Raw genomic sequence first — 22,052 nt, 5'->3', positions numbered from 1 at the left:
CAACCTTTCATCACCACCCTCTGTCTTCTACCTTTGAGCCAAATGGCTAGTTCTCCCTATATTCCATGGGATCTAACCTTGCTAACTAGTCTCCTATGGGAACCTTGTTGAACGCCTTACTGAAGTCCATATAGATCACGTCTATCACTCTGCCCTCATCAATCCTCTTTGTTACTTCTTCAAAAAAACTCAATCAAGTTTTGAAGATGCCGGTGTTGGACTCGGGTGTACAAAGTTAAAAATCACACAACACCAGGTTATAGTCCAACAGGTTTAATTGGAAGAACTGGCTTTCGGAGCAATGCTCCTTCATCAGGTGACACGGTGGGCGGCATGGTGGCACAGTGGTTAGCACTACTGCCTCACAGCGCAAGAGACCCGGGTTCAATTCCCGCCTCAGGCGATTGACTGTGTGGAGTTTGCCCATTCTCCCAGTGTCTGCGTGAGTTTCCTCCGGGTGCTCCAGTTTCCTCCCACAGTCCAAAAATGTGCAGGTTAGGTGAATTGGCCATGCTAAATTGCCCGTAGTGTTAGGTGTAGGGGAGTGGGTCTGGGTGGGTGTGCTTCGGCGGATCAGTGTGGACTTGTTGGGCCGAAGGGCTTGTTTCCACACTGTAAGTAATCTAATCTAATTAAACCTGTTGGACCATAACCTGGTGTTGTGTGATTTTTAACTCTTTACTTTCATCCTAGCAGGAATATACTGTCTCTGGACTCTCGTTATCTCATTTCTGAAAGCTTCCCATTTTCCAGCCGTCTCTTTACCTGCAAACATCTGTCCCCAATCAGTTTTTGAAAGTTCTTGCCTAATACCATCAAAATCGGCCTTTCTCCAATTTAAAACTTCAACTTATAGACCACTATTTTAAAACTAATAGAATTATGGTTGCTGGCCCCAAAGTGCTCCCCCATTGACACCTCAGTCACCTGCCCTGCCTTATTTCCCAAAAGTGGGTCAAGTTTTATACCTTCTCTAGTAAGTGCTTCCACGTACTGAATCAGAAAATTGTCTTGTATTCACTTAACAAATTCCTCTCCATCTAAACCCTTAACACTATGGCACTCCCAGTCTATGTTTGGAAAGTTAAAATCCCCTACCATTATCATCCAATTATTCTTACAGATAACTGAGATCTTCTTACAAACTTGTTTCTCAATTTCTCTCTGACTATTAGGTGGTCTATAATACAATCCCAATAAGATGATCATCCCTTTTCTTATTTCTCAGTTCCACCCAAATAACTTCCCTGGATGTATTCCCAGAAATGTCCTCCCTCAGAACAACTGTAATGCTATCCCTTATTAAAAACGCCACTCCCTCTCCTCTCTTGCCTCCCTTTCTGTCTTTCCTGTAGCATTTGTATCCTGGAACATTAAGCTGCCAGTCCTGCCCATCCCTGAGCCACGTTTCTGTAATTGCTATGATATCCCAGTCCCATGTTCCTAACCATACCCTGAGTTCATTTGCCTTCCCTGTTAGGCCCCATGCATTGAAATAAATGCAGTTTAATTTATCAGTCCTACCTTGTTCTCTGCTTTGTCCCTGCCTGCCCTGACTGTTTGACTCGCTTCTGTTCTCAATTGGACCAGCCTCAGATTGATCTGATTCCTCATTATATCCCTGTGTCCCACCCCCCATCTTACTAGTTTAAATCCTCCCAAGCAGTTCTAGCAAATTTCCTTGCCAGTATATTAGTCCCCTTCCAATTTAGGTGCAATCCGTCCTTCTGGTACAAGTCACTTCCACCCAAAACAGATTCCAATGATCCAAAAATGTGAATCCTTTTCCCATACACCAGCTCCTCAGCCATGCATTCATCTGCTCAATCCTCCTATTCCTGCCCTCACTAGCTCATAGCATCGGGAGTAATCCAGGTATTACTACTCTCGAGGACCTCTTTTTTAAATCCTGACTAACTCTCTGTAATCTCCCTTCAGAATCTCAACCTTTTCCCTTCCTATGTCGTTGGTTCCAATGTATACAATGACCTCCTGCTGGCCCCTCTCCCCCTTGAGAACATTCTGCACCCTTTCTGAGACATCCTTGATCCTAGCACGAGAGAAGCAACACACCATTCTGATTATTCGCTGCAGGCCACAGAAACATCTGTCTGTACCTCCGATGAGAGAGTCCCCACACACAGTCGATCCCTTGGAATCCGTCATACCCCTCATTGCATTATTGCTAGTGTCAATAGCAGAAATTTGGCTGTTCATGCTACGTTCTCTGAGAATCCATCACCCCCTCCATTTTCCAAAACAGCATACTTTGTTCGAAATGGGGATAGTCACAGAAGACTCCTGCACTACCTGCCTAACTCTCTTACCTTTCCTGGAATTAACCCATCTATGTGACTGTATCTGCAACTTTCCCCCCTTCCTATAACTGCCATCCATCACATCCCCTTCCTCTCGTAAATTCCTGATTGCCTCTAACTGTTGTGCCAACTGTTCCATTCGATTTGATAGGATTTGCAACCAATGGCATTTATTGCAGATATAATCCTTAGTAAGACATAAACTCTTCTTAAACTCCCACATCGACAAGAAGAGCATATCACTTTACCAAAGGCTATTTTTGCTTCTTTCAATCTACAGACCCAGAAAATAGTACTGTCGTATTCCTCTACAAAATACTGTTCCAGGTTAAATTAATGCTTATGGCTTATATTTTTAAGTTTAATCAAGAGACATATCTCAATAGTACACTTAATCAAGAAAGAACCCACTCTACTTACTACTGCAGACTTACTGAAAGTCCACACTTAAAATACTCACTTATCTGTTTCTATGCTGTGACCTCTACCAAACAGGTTCTTCTAAGATTAGTTGTGAATTTCATTGTTTGTTAATTTTCCCAGACACACTCCGATGTCAAACGATACATGAATTCAAAAAGCAAGGCCGTTACTGTACAGGTTCACTGCTGTGTTAGTTAGCAGTGTGGGTTTCTTTCCCTCTATCTCTTCTGCACTGACCTCACCATGTGCTTCCTTTGTCTATTCCTCTCCCTTTTAAAAGTGCTGTTGTTTTTTTTCTCCAAAGTTCCAAAATAGTGCAACGGCATGTAAAACAGTGGTGGCTCTTTCAGGAGTATTGTAGCAAAAGGTAGAAATAAAAATTACGTGAATGATTATGTATTCTGAAAGTAGACAATTTATGAGCAAACTGAAAAAGGTTCACTGGACCCAAAACGTTGTCTCTGTTTTCTCTCCATAGATACTACCAGATTGCTAAGCTTCTCCAGTAATGTCTGTGTTTATTTCAGCTTTCCAGAATCTGCAGTTCTTTGTTCGGTTCTGAATTTATAAGCAACTCTTTTCATATAATGTCACTGTAGTTTGGAAAGTGACATCTCATTGGAATTTGACTTTCTTTCTTCACCATTCCTTCCTTCTACCTAATTCCGAACTCTAAAGTTTCATCACCTTATCCTTTGATACGAAACTATTAATCCAGAAACCCAGGTAATGTTCTAGGGACCCAGGTTCAAAACCTGCCATGGTCAAATTAAAATTCAATTAAAATATCTGGAATTAAGAGACTGATGGTGACCATGAAACCATTTTCAATTGTTAGAAAATGTCCATCTGGCTCTTAAGGGAAGGAAACTGTCATCCTTACCTGGTCTGGCCTACGTGTGACTCCAGACAGTGTGGTTGACTCTTAACTGCTTTCTGGGCAATTAAGGGCTAGGAATAAATAATGACCTAGCCAATGATATCCATATCCTGTAAATAAATGAAGAACAAAGTTTTGATGCTGGTCTTGCCTTTGTCTCTCCAAAATCCTCCCAATATTGCTACATCCACACTTTCTCCCATACTGCCCGTAATTCAGATTTTATAGTTTCATAACATTTTATAGCACAGCACGAGACCTTTCAATCCATCAGGTTCATGCCAGTTATTAACTACCTTTCTATTCTAGTCCCACTTCCCAGCACTTGGCCTGTCGCCATGTATGCTGTAGTACGAAGTGAGCATCTACAGATTTCTTCAATATTATGCTTCTTCTCATTCTACAACCCTTTCAGGCAGTGAGTTCCAGGTACCCACCATTCACTGAGTGAAATAATTCTTTCTTAAGTCTCCTTTAATCCTCCTTTCTTTCTCCTTAAATCTATGTCGTTATAGAGGAACTATGAGGAACATTTCTTCCTCCTCACCCTCTCCATGACCTCATAATTTTGTAAAGCTCAATAGGGTTCCCATTTTCTGCTCTTACAAAAAAACGACCTCAGCATATCTAGCTTTTCTTCAAATTGCACCACTACAGCCAGGTAACATATTGGTGAGTCTCTTCTGCACCCTCTCTCATGCATCACATCCTTCCTATTATGTGGTGAGCAAAACTGCAAATATTACTTCACCTGTGGTGTAACTAACATTTTATATATCATAACCTCTCTGTTCTTGCATTCAAAGTGTCGACTCATGAAGACAAGCATTCATATGCCTTCATAATTACCTTATCCATTTGTCCTGTTGCCTTCAAGGATCTGTGGACAAGCACACTAAGATCCCTCTGATCCTCTGTTCTTCCTAGGATCATTCATTGCACCATTCCTTGTGCAGTTCCTTGCCTTGTTAGTCCTACTAAAATGCATCACCTCACATTTTCAGGATTAAGTTGCATTTGCCACTGCCTAGCCCATCTCTCCATATTGTCCTATAAACGAAAGCGTTTCTCTTCACTATTGACCCACATCTGCGAACGTACAGATTCACACCTTTTCACTCATTTCTCAATCATTAATATGGGAAACAAACTACAACAGACACTTCGCTGAACCTTTCATTGTCCCCTTGAACACAGGCCTCCAGTCCCAAACTAACCTTCCACCATCACTTCTGCCTCCTGCCACTGAGCCAATTTTGGATCCAATTTACCAATTTGCCCTGGATCCCGTAGGCTTTTAACTTCTTGACCAGTCTACAATGCAAAATGCAAAACTTTGTTAAACGCCTTAGTCAAAGTCTATGTAGACTGCATCAATTGCACAACTCTCATCCACACATCTTGTCACCTCCTTGAAAAACTCAGTCATCTTGTCAGACTTGATTTCTCCCTGACAAAGCCATTCTAACTATCCTTGATTAACTCTTGCCTCTCCAAGTGAGGATTAATTCTTTTCAAAAGAATTTTTTCAAGTCGTTTCCTTACCACTGATGTTAGACTCACTAGTTTCCAACAAGCCTGAACCCTGAAGCATCCTATCTGGATGTATCACAGCGTGGTTTGGCAAGTATTCTTACTAAGAACACAGAGACATGAACAAAGCCCAGTGCATCACACAAACCAGCCTCCCATCCACTGACTCCATCTATACATCCTGCTGACGGTGGCACAGTGGTTAGCACTGCTGCCTCACAGCGCCAGAGACCCGGGTTCAATTCCCGCCTCAGGCGACTGACTGTGTGGAGTTTGCACATTCTCCCCATGTCTGCGTGGGTTTCCTCCGGGTGCTCCAGTTTCCTCCCACAGTCCAAAGATGTGCAGGTCAGGTGAATTGGCCGTGCTAAATTGCCCGTAGTGTTAGGTAAGGGGTAAATGTAGGGGTATGGGTGGGTTGCGCTTTGGCGGGTTGGTGTGGACTTGTTGGGCCGAAGGGCCTGTTTCCACACTGTAATGTAATATAATCTAATCTAAAAATATCTAATCTAAACCCTTCCTGAATAATGGAACCATATTACCATTCTATTACCATTATATCATGACCATCAGTCCTGCTGTTCACTTTTACCAGATCATTGGTCCTGTACTTCCACTATTTCCTCTTGAAAGACTCCCAATTCTCCAATGTAGACCTTTCACAAATAGCTGTTCTCAGTCCACATTGGCCAGGTCCTATCTTACAGTGTTAAAGTTGGCCATTCTCCAACTTTAAAAAATTCCATCTTTGTCCTTTGCCATGACTCCCTTCAATCTTATAGAGTTATGGTCTCTGTTCCTGAAATGCTGTCTCACTGACACTTCTACCACCTTCTCAGCTTTATTCTTAAAATTAAATACAGCATTGCCCATCTCTTAGAGAATTTTTCTAAATGCTGCCTTAAAAAGCTCTCCTAGATACACATTAAAAATTCCATCCCTTTAAGATTTCACCCTTTCTCTATCACAGTTAATGTTGGTAAAATTGAAATCTCCAATTATTAAAGGAAATTCAGCATGTCCACAATGACTTACCAATTTTTAGAGATGCACTATAGAAAGCATCCTATCTGGAAGTATCACAGCGGAGTTTGGCTAGTATTCTTACGAAGAACACAGAGACACGAACAAAGCCCAGTGCATCACACAAACCAGCCTCCCATCCACTGACTCCATCTATACATCCTGCTGCCTCAGGAAAACAACCAACATTATCAGAGACCTGGTTATACTCTCTCCCACCCTCTTCCATCAAGCAGAAGATGTAAAATTTTGAATAGACCCTCAAACAGATTCAAGAACTGCTTCTTCCCTGCTATTATCAGATTTTTGAAATGGATTTCTTGAGTGTTAGTTTTGATTTCCCTTTCTGCATTTATAACACTATTCTGCACTCTGTTATGCTACCCAGATGCACCTAATATGATACAATCTGTCTGTATAGTACACAAAACAACACTTTTCACTATATCTCGGGAGACATGGCAACAAGAAATTAGACTCAAACACACTATTATTAATACACTATTAGTTCTACACTTCAGTGAAATTTCCCTAACTCTGTCTTCTATCTCACCCTGTCTTCTCAGATTTATTATTTCTTTTTGCGGTTTATTGACTTCATGATCAAAATAGTGAGAGTCTTTCTATTCTGAAAAAATCACAACTTTGACAATATAAAAGAAATAACTTTTTTAAAAAACAAATTAAAATATATTGGGTTCTAGTCAAAAACAATCAATTATGAACCATCATCACATTGAGCAAAACGAACAGTCAAGTTTTTTTCATTGTTTGCATATGACTTCATTTATCAAAATACTGCATTTGATTGTGGAAAGAAAGCTACCAGGAAGCAGCAATTGCTTTCCAAACACAAGCAATATTTTAATTTGATCTTGTGCATTATGTTTAAGATGTGGATGAATGTCTTGACCCTAATGTGTGTTCCTGGAAAAACAACACCATGTGTGTCAATACTGTTGGATCGTACAACTGTATATGTCGAGCAGGATATGAAGGCCCCAACTGCACAGGTGAGGGATGTAATTCTATAGACACATAGAATTACATCAATGTGTCCTTGTAATTCAATGACAGAAATTGTACCTACTGACATTTTTAATTCAGCAAAAATGAGATGATGAATATCCTGAGATTGAAATTCATGAAAGAACCAGACAAATAATGGGCGAGAATCAGAGACTCAATGAGGCCCATTGCTTTCATTCAAATTTTTGGACATTCAAAACAAATGGTTGTGTTGATATAGGTGTGATATAGCAAAATAGTGAATGATTACTTTAAGAATGGGGAAAATAATTTATTGTGAATGTATTCAGTCTAAATATGATATGATTTCCAACAAAAATATCTCTCCTTACAGCTGAGATATTGGTCTGGATGTTACGTTGTTTTGTGCCTGGAGACTTTTATTGCATTGAATGTCTAATTTCTCAGCAACTATCATGAACAAATGTTCAAAAAAAGGAAAAATTGATGACAAAATAACTGAAATTGTGTCCCGTAAATCAGAGGATGGGGAATCTCCCAAGCACACTGCCTTAGTTGTATCTCTGTGAAACAAAGGGTATTCACTTTCAGAAGTTTCTTTGATCACCCTCTATCTGTATCTGATGGGTGATAAACAGGTGGAGAGACTCAGGCTCACAAAGGAAGGTTATGAGTGCAGTAAGGTATACAAGGAGAAAAATTGATGTTTTGCTTGAGGGACAGTTCTGTCACTTTTCGACTACCTTATGATCACCTATCAAAGTGGAGAAGCCTGTCGTATCATTTCTTCTATCCTCAAGACTTCACAAACCGAATGCTCCAAATGTACTTAACCAGAATTAACTCGCCCTGTGAAAACAAATTGCAAAACCTCCAACAGCATTGATTAGATAAATGCTCTTCTTTATCGATGGATGCTTTAATTAAAATCCCAAAAGAGAGAAAGGTAAAGGACGCTTGCTACCACAAATGCAGCTTTGGGGAATTACATGTGACCATTTTGGAATAAATTTGGAAACCATACTATAATATTGACTTACTATTTCTGCATTTTTGCTTCAGATGTGGACGAATGTCTTGACAATGATATCTGTTCATGGAAAAACAACAGCAAATGTGTGAATACTGATGGCTCTTTCAATTGTTCATGCATAAAGGGATACAGTGGTCACAACTGCACAGGTGAGGACTGGAATTCTGTTGCAATCTGTATTCTTCAAGGAACTCATCTTTTAACAATTATTCTCTAAGTTTTGATATTCTGAGTAAAGCATCACATTCATAAAATTAAAGGAAGACATTTTTCAAAAAGTACACATAAATCAATATTACTATGTTTGAATATAATTTAACAAGTGTGATTTTATAACGTCCCTCTCATCTTCAAAATTACACCTACTTCTTGTAGGAAGCTATATTTATTTCCGCATAATCATTCCATTATACCTATCTCTGTCACTGAATTTCCATCAGCATATTCTGCTTTTTCTTTGACAGAGAACTGCTGCTTTACTCTTCCCCATGATCCTCCAACAAGTGCACCTTCTCAATCCTCAGTTATATCCCCACATCCCCAAGGAACGTCTGTTGAGATCACTGAGTTGCTTTATACTTTTTAGGCCCATCCAAGTGTATTATCCCAGCTGCTGGCAATACTGGACAAGTGAAGTAGCACACCGAGACCTAGCTTGAAGACTATGTATTTTGATTTACTTTACCATCTGTTTCTGAACATAGAGACTAAAAGTTTTAGTATTAGCAAGTAAACAAAGATGTAAATTGCACAGGAGAAAATGCAAACTGTGGTATGCTGAATAAGACCTCTCTGACGTGGCTCATGACAAATGTACAAATCAAAGGTGGAACTCTTTTAATCTAACATCAACCTTACAGAGACATAAAGCACAGTGCACGGTCACCCTGGAATAAGCAGGAGCAAGGCAATCGTGTGGATTTTCCTGAAAATTAGCTTCCATCAGGTTTCTGCCCTATCGTCTTACTCGCATAGGAATTCAGCCTCCTGTTTCTCGTATCCGCATACCGACTCACTGACTATCAGACAATTTTCTCTTCAATGTCTCAAAGCAACTCCGCAGCCCTGATTATACTGGATTTTGTGGGCGGCACGGTGGCACAGTAGTTAGCACTGCTGCCTCACAGCGCCGGAGACCCGGGTTCAATTCCCGCCTCAGGCGACTGACTGTGTGGAGTTTGCACGTTCTCCCCGTGTCAGCGTGGGTTTCCTCCGGGTGCTCCGGTTTCCTCCCACAGTCCAAAGATGTGCAGGTCAGGTGAATTGGCCATGCTAAATTGCCCGTAGTGTTAGGTAAGGGGTAAATGTAGGGGTATGGGTGGGTTGCGCTTCGGCGGGGCGGTGTGGACTTGTTGGGCCGAAGGGCCTGTTTCCACACTGTAAGTAATCTAATCTGTCAAACTAATGGGACAACTGCTGACAAAGACTGTTTCGCTCTGCATGACCCCATGGAGAACCTGACCCAATGTACCACAAGTTACCCAGCACCATACAGTAGTAGTGTTGTTGTCCTCCACACTTCGTAGCAACTCACCAAAATCCCTAAATCAGGGCTCTCCCACCCCTCCAAACATGGGCACACCAACAACAGAAAAAATAGGTAAGAACGTAACAATTCCAAATCAAAACTAAAACCCAGGTCCTACACTCCCAAAACACACAACACAGAAAAATAAAACAAGCACATCACTCCTCAATCTCCAATTCCAGTCAAACTAATCAACTATGAAACCCTATCACACATTGATCCAAATTCCCAGGCAATTCTTTTCATTGTGCCAATCTAACCTGTATTTGAATAACGAAAGGAAAGCTACCGATCACTAGAAACTGCTCACCAATAAACACAAGAATATATATTGATTTTCTGCATTACATTTTTAGATGTGGATGAATGTCTTGACCCTTCTGTGTGTTCCTGGAAAAACAACACCATGTGTGTCAATACTGTTGGATCGTACAACTGTATATGTCGAGCAGGATATGAAGGCCCCAACTGCACAGGTGAGGGATGTGTTGATTTCGGTGTGATATAGCAAAATAGCGAATGATTACTTTAAAAATGGGGAAAATAATTTATTGTGAATGTATTCAGTCTAAGTATGATATGGCTTCCAACAAAAATATCTCTCCTTACAGCTGAGATATTGGTCTGGATGTTACGTTGTTTTGTGCCTGGAGACATTTATTGCATTGTCTGTCTAATTTCTCAGCAACTCATGATGAAATAACTGAAGTTGAAATTGTGTCCCGTAAATCAGAGGATGGGGAAACGCCCAAGCTCACTGCCTTAGGTTGTATCTCTGTGAAACAAAGGGTATTCACTTTCAGAAGTTTCTTTGATCACCCTCTATCTGTATCTGATGGGTGATAAACAGGTGGAAAGACTCAGGCTCACAAAGGAAGGTTATGAGTGCAGTAAGGTATACAAGGAGAAAAATTGATGTTTTGCTTGAGGGACAGTTCTGTCACTTTTCGACTACCTTATGATCACCTATCAAAGTGGAGAAGCCTGTCGTATCATTTCTTCTATAAGCTATCCTCAAGACTTCACAAACCGAATGCTCCAAATGTACTTAACCAGAATTAACTCGCCCTGTGAAAACAAATTGCAAAACCTCCAACAGCATTGATTAGATAAATGCTCTTCTTTATCGATGGATGCTTTAATTAAAATCCCAAAAGAGAATAAGAAAACGGACGCTTGCTACCACAAATGCAGCTTTGAGGAATTACATGTGACCATTTTGGAATAAATTTGGAAACCATAATACACGGTGGCACAGTGGTTAGCACTGCTGCCTCACAGCGCCAGAGACCCGGGTTCAATTCCTGCCTCAGGCGACTGACTGTGTGTAGTTTGCACGTTCTCCCCGTGTCTGCATGGGTTTCCTCCGGGTGCTCCGGTTTCCTCCCACAGTCCAAAGATGTGCAGGGTCAGGTGAATTGACCATACTAAATTGCCCGTAGTGTTAGATAAGGGGTAAATGTAGGGGTATGGGTGGGTTTCGCTTCGGCGGGTCGGTGTGGACTTGTTGGGCCGAAGGGCCTGTTTCCACACTGTAATCTAATCTAATCTAATCATACTATTGACTTACTATTTCTGCATTTTTGCTTCAGATGTGGATGAATGTCTTGACAATGATATCTGTTCATGGAAAAACTACAGCAAGTGTGTGAATACTGATGGCTCTTTCAATTGTTCATGCGTAAAGGGATACAGTGGTCACAACTGCACAGGTGAGGACTGGAATTCTGTTGCAATCTGTATCCTTCAAGGAACTCATCTTATCAACAATTATTCTCGAAGTTTTGATATTTTGAATAAAACATCACATTCATAATATTAAAGGAAGACATTTTTCAAAAAGTACACATAAATCAATATTACTATGTTTGAATATAATTTAACACGTGTGATTTTATAACGTCCCTCTCATCTTCAAAATTACATCTACTTCTTGAAGGAAGCTATATTTATTTCCTCATAATCATTCCATTATACCTACCTCTGTCACTGAATTCCCATCAGCATATTCTGCTTTTTCTTTAACAGAGAACTGCTGCTTTACTCTCCCCATGATCCTCCAAATAATGCAACAAGTGCACCTTCTCAATCCTCAGTTATATCCCCACATCCCCAAGGAACGTCTGTTGAGATCACTGAGTTGCTTTATACTTTTTAGGCCCATCCAAGTGTATTATCCCAGCTGCTGGCAATACTGGACAAGTGAAGTAGCACACCGAGACCTAGCTTGAAGACTATGTATTTTGATTTACTTTACCATCTGTTTCTGAACATAGAGGCGAAAAGTTTTAGTATTAGCAAGTAAACAAAGATGTAAATTGCACAGGAGAAAATGCAAACTGTGGTATGCTGAATAAGACCTCTCCGACGTGGCTCATGACAAATGTAAAAATCAAAGGTTGAACTCTTTTAATCCAACATCAACCTTACAGAGAGATAAAGCACAGTACACAGTCACCCTGGAATCACGCGAACATTTTGTGTCGAATTACCATGGCTGTATGGCTTTTGGGAGGCTTCTTCTCAGTGATTTGTAAGCAGGAGCAAGGCAATCTTGTTGATTTTCCAGAAAATCAGCTTCCAGTAGGTTTCTGGTCTGTCTTCTTACAAGCACAGATTTTCAGCCTCCTCTTTCAAGTATTCACACATAGACTCACTGACTATCAGATAATTTTCTCTTCAATGTCTCAAAGCATCTCCGCAGCTCTGATTTTACTGGGTTCTCTCAAACTATTTGGACAACTGCTGATAAAGACAGTTTTGGTCTGACTGAACCAGCTCACTGCCTGACCCCATGGAGAAACTGACCCAATGTACCACCAGTGACCCAGCCCCAGGCAGTAGTAATGCTGCTGTCCTCCACACTGTGTAGCACCTCACCAAAATACCTCAATCAAGGGCTCTCCTGGCCAACCTAAACATAGGCACAAGTCTACAGACATGCTGACACCAACAACAGAACAAATAAATAAGGATGGAACAATTCCAAATCAAAAATAAAATTCAGGTTCTACACCTCCAAAACACACAACACAGAGAAACAAAATAAGTACATCAGTCCTCTACCTGTTGTTCCAGTCAAAAGCAATCAACTATGAAACACCATTACACATTGATCAAAATTCCCAGTCAATTCTTTTCGGTAGGTCGATCCAACCTGTATTTGAATACCGAAACAAAAGCTACCGATCACTAGAAATTGCTCACCAATAAACACAAGAATATACATTGATTTTCTGCATTACATTTTTAGATGTGGATGAATGTCTTGACCCTTCTGTGTGTTCCTGGAAAAACAACACCATGTGTGTCAATACTGTTGGATCATACAACTGTGCATGTCGAGCAGGATATGAAGGCCGTAACTGCACAGGTGAGCAATGTAATTTGATGGAAGCCTCTGTCCTTGTAATTCAATGACAGCAGTTGTACCTGTTAACCTTTTTAATCCAGCAAAAATGAGATGATGAATATCTTTCTATTGAAATTCATGAAGGTCACATACAAATGATGGGCAAGAATCAGAGAGCCCATGAGGCATTAGATTTCAGTAAAATGTTTGGACATTCAAAGCAGATTGTTGTATTGATCCACATGTGATATAGGAAAATAGTGAACGGTTCCTTGAAAACTGGGGAAAATAATGTACTGTGAATGTATTCAGTCTGAATATGATATGGTTTCCAACAAAAATATCTATCCTTTCAGTTGAGATACTGGCCCCGATATTACTTTGTTTTGTGCCTGGAAACTGTTGAATGTTTAATTTCTCAGCAATTCTCATAAACATCGGTTGAAAAAGAGAAGGAATTGATGATGAAGTAACTGGAAGTGAAATTGTGTCCCGTAAGTCAGAACATGGCGATATGCCCAAGCACACTGTCTTAGTTGTCTCTCTGTGAAACAAAAGGTATTCACTTTCAGAAGTTTCTTTGATCACCCTCTATCTGTATCTGATGGGTGATAAACAGATAGCGAGACTCAGGCTCACACACAGGAAGGTTATGAGTGCAGTAAGATATACAAAGGAGACAAGTGTGATATCTTGTGCTGGCTGCAAAACTAATAATTGCTTGAGGGACAGTTATGTCAACCATCTTATGATCACCTATCAAAGTGGAGAAGCCTGTCGTATCATTCTGTCTAAGCTATCCTCAAGACTTCACAAACCGAATGCTCCAAAAGTACTTAACCTGAATTAACTCGTCGTGAGAAACCTAATCAAAAAACCTCCAACAGCATTGATTAGATTAATGCTCCTCTTTATGGATGGATGCTCTCATTAGTATCACAAATGAGAAACAGAAAAAATTACGTTCACGACCACAAATGCAGCTTTGGGCAATTATATGTGTTCATTTTGGAATAAATTTGGAAATCATAATATAATATTGACTTACTATTTCTGCATTTTGCTTCAGATGTGGACGAATGCCTTGACAATGATATCTGTTCATGGAAAAACAACAGCAAATGTGTGAATACTGATGGCTCTTTCAATTGTTCATGCATAAAGGGATACAGTGGTCACAACTGCACAGGTGAGGACTGGAATTCTGTTGCAATCTGTATTCTTCAAGGAACTCATCTTTTAATAATTATTCTCTAAGTTTTGATATTCTGAGTAAAACATCACATTCATAAAATTAAAGGAAGAAAAAGTACACACAAATCAATATTACTATGTTTGAATATAATTTAAGAAGTGTGATTTTATAACGTCCCTCTCATCTTCAAAATTACACCTACTTCTTGTAGGAAGCTATATTTATTTCCGCATAATCATTCCATTATACCTACCTCTGTCACTGAATTTCCATCAGCATATTCTGCTTTTTCTTTGACAGAGAACTGCTGCTTTACTCTCCCCATGATCCTCCAACAAGTGCACCTTCTCAATCCTCAGTTATATCCCCACATCCCCAAGGAACGTCTGTTGAGATCACTGAGTTCCTTTATACTTTTTAGCAACATCCAAGTGTATTATCCCAGCTGCTGGCAATACTGGACAAGTGAAGTAGCACACCGAGACCTGGCTTGAAGACTATGTATTTTGATTTACTTTACCATCTGTTTCTGAACATAGAGGCGAAAAGTTTTAGTATTAGCAAGTAAACAAAGATGTAAATTGCACAGGAGAAAATGCAAACTGTGGTATGCTGAATAAGACCTCTCTGACGTGGCTCATGACAAATGTAAAAAACAAAGGTGGAACTCTTTTAATCTAACATCAACCTTACAGAGACATAAAACACAGTGCACGGTCACCCTGGAATAAGCAGGAGCAAGGCAATCGTGTGGATTTTCCTGAAAATTAGCTTACAGTAGGTTTCTGCCCTATCGTCTTACTCGCATAGGAATTCAGCCTCCTGTTTCTCGTATCCGCATACCGACTCACTGACTATCAGACAATTTTCTCTTCAATGTCTCAAAGCAACTCCGCAGCCCTGATTATACTGGATTTTGTGGGCAGCACGGTGGCACAGTAGTTAGCACTGCTGCCTCACAGCGCCGGAGACCTGGGTTCAATTCCCGCCTCAGGCGACTGACTGTGTGGAGTTTGCACGTTCTCCCCGTGTCTGCGTGGGTTACCTCCGGATGCTCCGGTTTCCTCCCACAGTCCAAAGATGTGCAGGTCAGGTGAATTAGCCATGCTAAATTGCCCGTAGTGTTAGGTTAGGGATAAGTGTAGGGGTATGGGTGCGTTGCGCTTCGGCGGGGCGGTGTGGACTTGTTGGGCCGAAGGGCCTGTTTCCACACTGTAAGAAATCTAATCTGTCAAACTAATGGGACAACTGCTGACAAAGACTGTTTCGCTCTGCATGACCCCATGGTGAACCTGACCCAATGTACCACAAGTTACCCAGCACCATGCAGTAGTAGTGTTGTTGTCCTCCACACTTCGTAGCAACTCACCAAAATCCCTAAATCAGGGCTCTCCCACCCCTCCAAACATGGGCACACCAACAACAGAAAAAATAGGTAAGAACGTAACAATTCCAAATCAAAACTAAAACCCAGGTCCTACACTCCCAAAACACACAACACAGAAAAATAAAACAAGCACATCACTCATCAATCTCCAATTCCAGTCAAACTAATCAACTATGAAACCCTATCACACATTGATCCAAATTCCCAGGCAATTCTTTTCATTGTGCCAATCTAACCTGTATTTGAATAACGAAAGGAAAGCTACCGATCACTAGAAACTGCTCACCAATAAACACTAGAATATACATTGATTTTCTGCATTACATTTTTAGATGTGGATGAATGTCTTGACCCTTCTGTGTGTTCCTGGAAAAACAACACCATGTGTGTCAATACTGTTGGATCGTACAACTGTATATGTCGAGCAGGATATGAAGGCCCCAACTGCACAGGTGAGGGATGTAATTCTATAGACACATAGAATTACATCAATGTGTCCTTGTAATTCAATGACAGAAATTGTACCTACTGGCATTTTTAATTCAGCAAAAATGAGATGATGAATATCCTGAGATTGAAATTCATGAAAGAACCAGACAAATAATGGGCGAGAATCAGAGACTCAATGAGGCCCATTGCTTTCATTCAAATTTTTGGACATTCAAAACAAATGGTTGTGTTGATATAGGTGTGATATAGCAAAATAGTGAATGATTACTTTAAGAATGGGGAAAATAATTTATTGTGAATGTATTCAGTCTAAATATGATATGATTTCCAACAAAAATATCTCTCCTTACAGCTGAGATATTGGTCTGGATGTTACGTTGTTTTGTGCCTGGAGACATTTATTGCATTGTCTGTCTAATTTCTCAGCAAATCATGATGAAATAACTGAAGTTGAAATTGTGTCCCGTAAATCAGAGGTGGGGAAACGCCCAAGCACACTGCCTTAGTTGTATCTCTGTGAAACAAAGGGTATTCACTTTCAGAAGTTTCTTTGATCACCCTCTATCTGTATCTGATGGGTGATAAACAGTTGGAGAGACTCAGGCTCACAAAGGAAGGTTATGAGTGCAGTAAGGTATACAAGGAGAAAAATTGATGTTTTACTTGAGGGACAGTTATGTCACTTTTCGACTACCTTATGATCACCTATCAAAGTGGAGAAGCCTGTCGTATCATTTCTTCTATAAGCTATCCTCAAGACTTCACAAACCGAATGCTCCAAATGTACTTAACCAGAATTAACTCGCCCTGTGAAAACAAATTGCAAAACCTCCAACAGCATTGATTAGATAAATGCTCTTCTTTATCGATGGATGCTTCAATTAAAATCCCAAAAGAGAAAAAGAAAACGGACGCTTGCTACCACAAATGCAGCTTTGGGGAATTACATGTGACCATTTTGGAATAAATTTGGAAACCATAATATAATATTGACTTACTATTTCTGCATTTTTGCTTCAGATGTGGATGAATGTCTTGACAATGATATCTGTTCATGGAAAAACAACAGCAAATGTGTGAATACTGATGGCTCTTTCAATTGTTCATGCGTAAAGGGATACAGTGGTCACAACTGTACAGGTGAGGACTGGAATTCTGTTGCAATCTGTATCCTTCAAGGAACTCATCTTTTCAACAATTATTCTCGAAGTTTTGATATTCTGAATAAAACATCACATTCATAATATTAAAGGAAGATGTTTTTCAAAAAGTACACACAAATCAATATTACTATGTTTGAATATAATTTAACAAGGGTGATTTTATAACGTCCCTCTCATCTTCAAAATTACACCTACTTCTTGAAGGAAGCTATATTTATTTCCTCATAATCATTCCATTATACCTACCTCTGTCACTGAATTCCCATCAGCATATTCTGCTTTTTCTTTGACAGAGAACTGCTGCTTTACTCTCCCCATGATCCTCCAAATAATGCAACAAGTGCACCTTCTCAATTCTCAGTTATATCCCCACATCCCCAAGGAACATCTGTTGAGATCACTGAGTTGCTTTATACTTTTTAGGCCCATCTAGTGTGTATTATCCCAGCTGCTGGCAATACTGGACAAGTGAAGTAGCACACCGAGACCTGGCTTGAAGACTATGTATTTTGATTTACTTTACCATCTGTTTCTGAACATAGAGGCGAAAAGTTTTAGTATTAGCAAGTAAACAAAGATGTAAATTGCACAGGAGAAAATGCAAACTGTGGTATGCTGAATAAGACCTCTCTGACGTGGCTCATGACAAATGTAAAAATCAAAGGTTGAACTCTTTTAGTCCAAAATCAACCTTACAGAGAGATAAAGCACAGTGCACAGTCACCCTGGAATCACGCGAACATTTTGTGTCGAATTACCATGGCTGTATGGCTTTTGGGAGGCTTCTTCTCACTGAATTGTAAGCAGGAGCAAGGCAATCTTGTTGATTTTCCAGAAAATCAGCTTTCAGTAGGTTTCTGGTCTGTCTTCTTACAAGCACAGATTTTCAGCCTCCTCTTTCAAGTATTCACACATAGACTCACTGACTATCAGATAATTTTCTCTTCACTGTCTCAAAGCATCTCTGCAGCCCTGATTTTACTGGGTTCTCTCAAACTATTTGGACAACTGCTGATAAAGACAGTTTTGGTCTGACTGAACCAGCTCACTGCCTGACCCCATGGAGAAACTGACCCAATGTACCACCAGTGACCAAGCCCCAGGCAATAGTAATGCTGCTGTCCTCCACACTGTGTAGCACCTCACCAAAATACCTCAATCAAGGGCTCTCCTGGCCAACCTAAACATAGGCACAAGTCTACAGACATGCTGACACCAACAACAGAACAAATAAATAAGGATGGAACAATTCCAAATCAAAAATAAAATTCAGGTTCTCCACCTCCAAAACACACAACACAGAGAAACAAAATAAGTACATCAGTCCTCTACCTGTTGTTCCAGTCAAAAGCAATCAACTATGAAACACCATTACACATTGATCAAAATTCCCAGTCAATTCTTTTCGGTAGGTCGATCCAACCTGTATTTGAATACCGAAACAAAAGCTACCGATCACTAGAAATTGCTCACCAATAAACACAAGAATATACATTGATTTTCTGCATTACATTTTTAGATGTGGATGAATGTCTTGACCCTTCTGTGTGTTCCTGGAAAAACAACACCATGTGTGTCAATACTGTTGGATCATACAACTGTGCATGTCGAGCAGGATATGAAGGCCGTAACTGCACAGGTGAGCAATGTAATTTGATGGAAGCCTCTGTCCTTGTAATTCAATGACAGCAGTTGTACCTGTTAACCTTTTTAATCCAGCAAAAATGAGATGATGAATATCTTTCTATTGAAATTCATGAAGGACACATACAAATGATGGGCAAGAATCAGAGAGCCCATGAGGCATTAGATTTCAGTAAAATGTTTGGACATTCAAAGCAGATTGTTGTATTGATCCACATGTGATATAGGAAAATAATGAACGGTTCCTTGAAAACTGGGGAAAATAATGTACTGTGAATGTATTCAGTCTGAATATGATATGGTTTCCAACAAAAATATCTATCCTTTCAGTTGAGATATTGGCCCCGATATTACTTTGTTTTGTGCCTGGAAACTGTTGAATGTTTAATTTCTCAGCAATTCTCATAAACATCGGTTGAAAAAGAGAAGAAATTGATGATGAAGTAACTGGAATTGAAATTGTGTCCCGTAAGTCAGAACATGGCGATATGCCCAAGCACACTGTCTTAGTTGTCTCTCTGTGAAACAAAAGGTATTCACTTTCAGAAGTTTCTTTGATCACCCTCTATCTGTATCTGATGGGTGATAAACAGATAGCGAGACTCAGGCTCACACACAGGAAGGTTATGAGTGCAGTAAGATATACAAAGGAGACAAGTGTGATATCTTGTGCTGGCTGCAAAACTAATAATTGCTTGAGGGACAGTTATGTCAACCATCTTATGATCACCTATCAAAGTGGAGAAGCCTGTCGTATCATTCTGTCTAAGCTATCCTCAAGACTTCACAAACCGAATGCTCCAAAAGTACTTAACCTGAATTAACTCGTCGTGAGAAACCTAATCAAAAAACCTCCAACAGCATTGATTAGATTAATGCTCCTCTTTATGGATGGATGCTCTCATTAGTATCACAAATGAGAAACAGAAAAAATTACGTTCACGACCACAAATGCAGCTTTGGGCAATTATATGTGTTCATTTTGGAATAAATTTGGAAATCATAATATAATATTGACTTACTATTTCTGCATTTTGCTTCAGATGTGGACGAATGCCTTGACAATGATATCTGTTCATGGAAAAACAACAGCAAATGTGTGAATACTGATGGCTCTTTCAATTGTTCATGCATAAAGGGATACAGTGGTCACAACTGCACAGGTGAGGACTGGAATTCTGTTGCAATCTGTATTCTTCAAGGAACTCATCTTTTAACAATTATTCTCTAAGTTTTGATATTCTGATTAAAGCATCACATTCATAAAATTAAAGGAAGAAAAAGTACACACAAATCAATATTACTATGTTTGAATATAATTTAAGAAGTGTGATTTTATAACGTCCCTCTCATCTTCAAAATTACACCTACTTCTTGTAGGAAGCTATATTTATTTCCGCATAATCATTCCATTATACCTACCTCTGTCACTGAATTTCCATCAGCATATTCTGCTTTTTCTTTGACAGAGAACTGCTGCTTTACTCTCCCCATGATCCTCCAACAAGTGCACCTTCTCAATCCTCAGTTATATCCCCACATCCCCAAGGAACGTCTGTTGAGATCACTGAGTTGCTTTATACTTTTTAGCAACATCCAAGTGTATTATCCCAGCTGCTGGCAATACTGGACAAGTGAAGTAGCACACCGAGACCTGGCTTGAAGACTATGTATTTTGATTTACTTTACCATCTGTTTCTGAACATAGAGGCGAAAAGTTTTAGTATTAGCAAGTAAACAAAGATGTAAATTGCACAGGAGAAAATGCAAACTGTGGTATGCTGAATAAGACCTCTCTGACGTGGCTCATGACAAATGTAAAAATCAAAGGTGGAACTCTTTTAATCTAACATCAACCTTACAGAGACATAAAACACAGTGCACGGTCACCCTGGAATAAGCAGGAGCAAGGCAATCATGTGGATTTTCCTGAAAATTAGCTTACAGTAGGTTTCTGCCCTATCGTCTTACTCGCATAGGAATTCAGCCTCCTGTTTCTCGTATCCGCATACCGACTCACTGACTATCAGACAATTTTCTCTTCAATGTCTCAAAGCAACTCCGCAGCCCTGATTATACTGGATTTTGTGGGCAGCACGGTGGCACAGTAGTTAGCACTGCTGCCTCACAGCGCCGGAGACCCGGGTTCAATTCCCGCCTCAGGCGACTGACTGTGTGGAGTTTGCACGTTCTCCCCGTGTCTGCGTGGGTTACCTCCGGATGCTCCGGTTTCCTCCCACAGTCCAAAAATGTGCAGGTCAGGTGAATTAGCCATGCTAAATTGCCCGTAGTGTTAGGTTAGGGATAAGTGTAGGGGTACGGGTGCGTTGCGCTTCGGCGGGGCGGTGTGGACTTGTTGGGCCGAAGGGCCTGTTTCCACACTGTAAGAAATCTAATCTGTCAAACTAATGGGACAACTGCTGACAAAGACTGTTTCGCTCTGCATGACCCCATGGAGAACCTGACCCAATGTACCACAAGTTACCCAGCACCATGCAGTATTAGTGTTGTTGTCCTCCACACTTCGTAGCAACTCACCAAAATCCCTAAATCAGGGCTCTCCCAGCCCTCCAAACATGGGCACACCAACAACAGAAAAAATAGGTAAGAACGTAACAATTCCAAATCAAAACTAAAACTCAGGTCCTACACTCCCAAAACACACAACACAGAAAAATAAAACAAGCACATCACTCCTCAATCTCCAATTCCAGTCAAACTAATCAACTATGAAACCCTATCACACATTGATCCAAATTCCCAGGCAATTCTTTTCATTGTGCCAATCTAACCTGTATTTGAATAACGAAAGGAAAGCTACCGATCACTAGAAACTGCTCACCAATAAACACTAGAATATACATTGATTTTCTGCATTACATTTTTAGATGTGGATGAATGTCTTGACCCTTCTGTGTGTTCCTGGAAAAACAACACCATGTGTGTCAATACTGTTGGATCGTACAACTGTATATGTCGAGCAGGATATGAAGGCCCCAACTGCACAGGTGAGGGATGTAATTCTATAGACACATAGAATTACATCAATGTGTCCTTGTAATTCAATGACAGAAATTGTACCTACTGACATTTTTAATTCAGCAAAAATGAGATGATGAATATCCTGAGATTG

The 22,052-nt window shown here is 40.2% G+C and overlaps 1 protein-coding gene across 1 annotated transcript in view; it reads left to right on the top strand.

The window, feature by feature from the left end:
• Window positions 1-22,052, top strand: part of LOC122556387 (uncharacterized) — a 237,644-nt gene that overhangs the window by 136,129 nt on the left and 79,463 nt on the right. Inside the window, exons 53-63 of the mRNA XM_087993952.1 lie at window positions 7,071-7,190; window positions 8,230-8,349; window positions 10,085-10,204; window positions 11,321-11,440; window positions 12,982-13,101; window positions 14,150-14,269; window positions 15,995-16,114; window positions 17,133-17,252; window positions 18,795-18,914; window positions 19,963-20,082; window positions 21,808-21,927. Coding sequence (XP_087850078.1) covers window positions 7,071-7,190; window positions 8,230-8,349; window positions 10,085-10,204; window positions 11,321-11,440; window positions 12,982-13,101; window positions 14,150-14,269; window positions 15,995-16,114; window positions 17,133-17,252; window positions 18,795-18,914; window positions 19,963-20,082; window positions 21,808-21,927 — 1,320 coding nt within the window. The remainder of the gene's footprint in view (window positions 1-7,070; window positions 7,191-8,229; window positions 8,350-10,084; window positions 10,205-11,320; window positions 11,441-12,981; window positions 13,102-14,149; window positions 14,270-15,994; window positions 16,115-17,132; window positions 17,253-18,794; window positions 18,915-19,962; window positions 20,083-21,807; window positions 21,928-22,052) is intronic.

Source organism: Chiloscyllium plagiosum, unplaced genomic scaffold (assembly GCF_037043375.1).
Source record: "Chiloscyllium plagiosum isolate Xiang-an unplaced genomic scaffold, Cpla_swu_hap1 HiC_scaffold_13, whole genome shotgun sequence".
Lineage (NCBI taxonomy): Eukaryota > Metazoa > Chordata > Chondrichthyes > Orectolobiformes > Hemiscylliidae > Chiloscyllium > Chiloscyllium plagiosum.
Note: the sequence above shows the minus strand (reverse complement) of the source record. Positions and strands in the feature narration are given on the sequence as shown.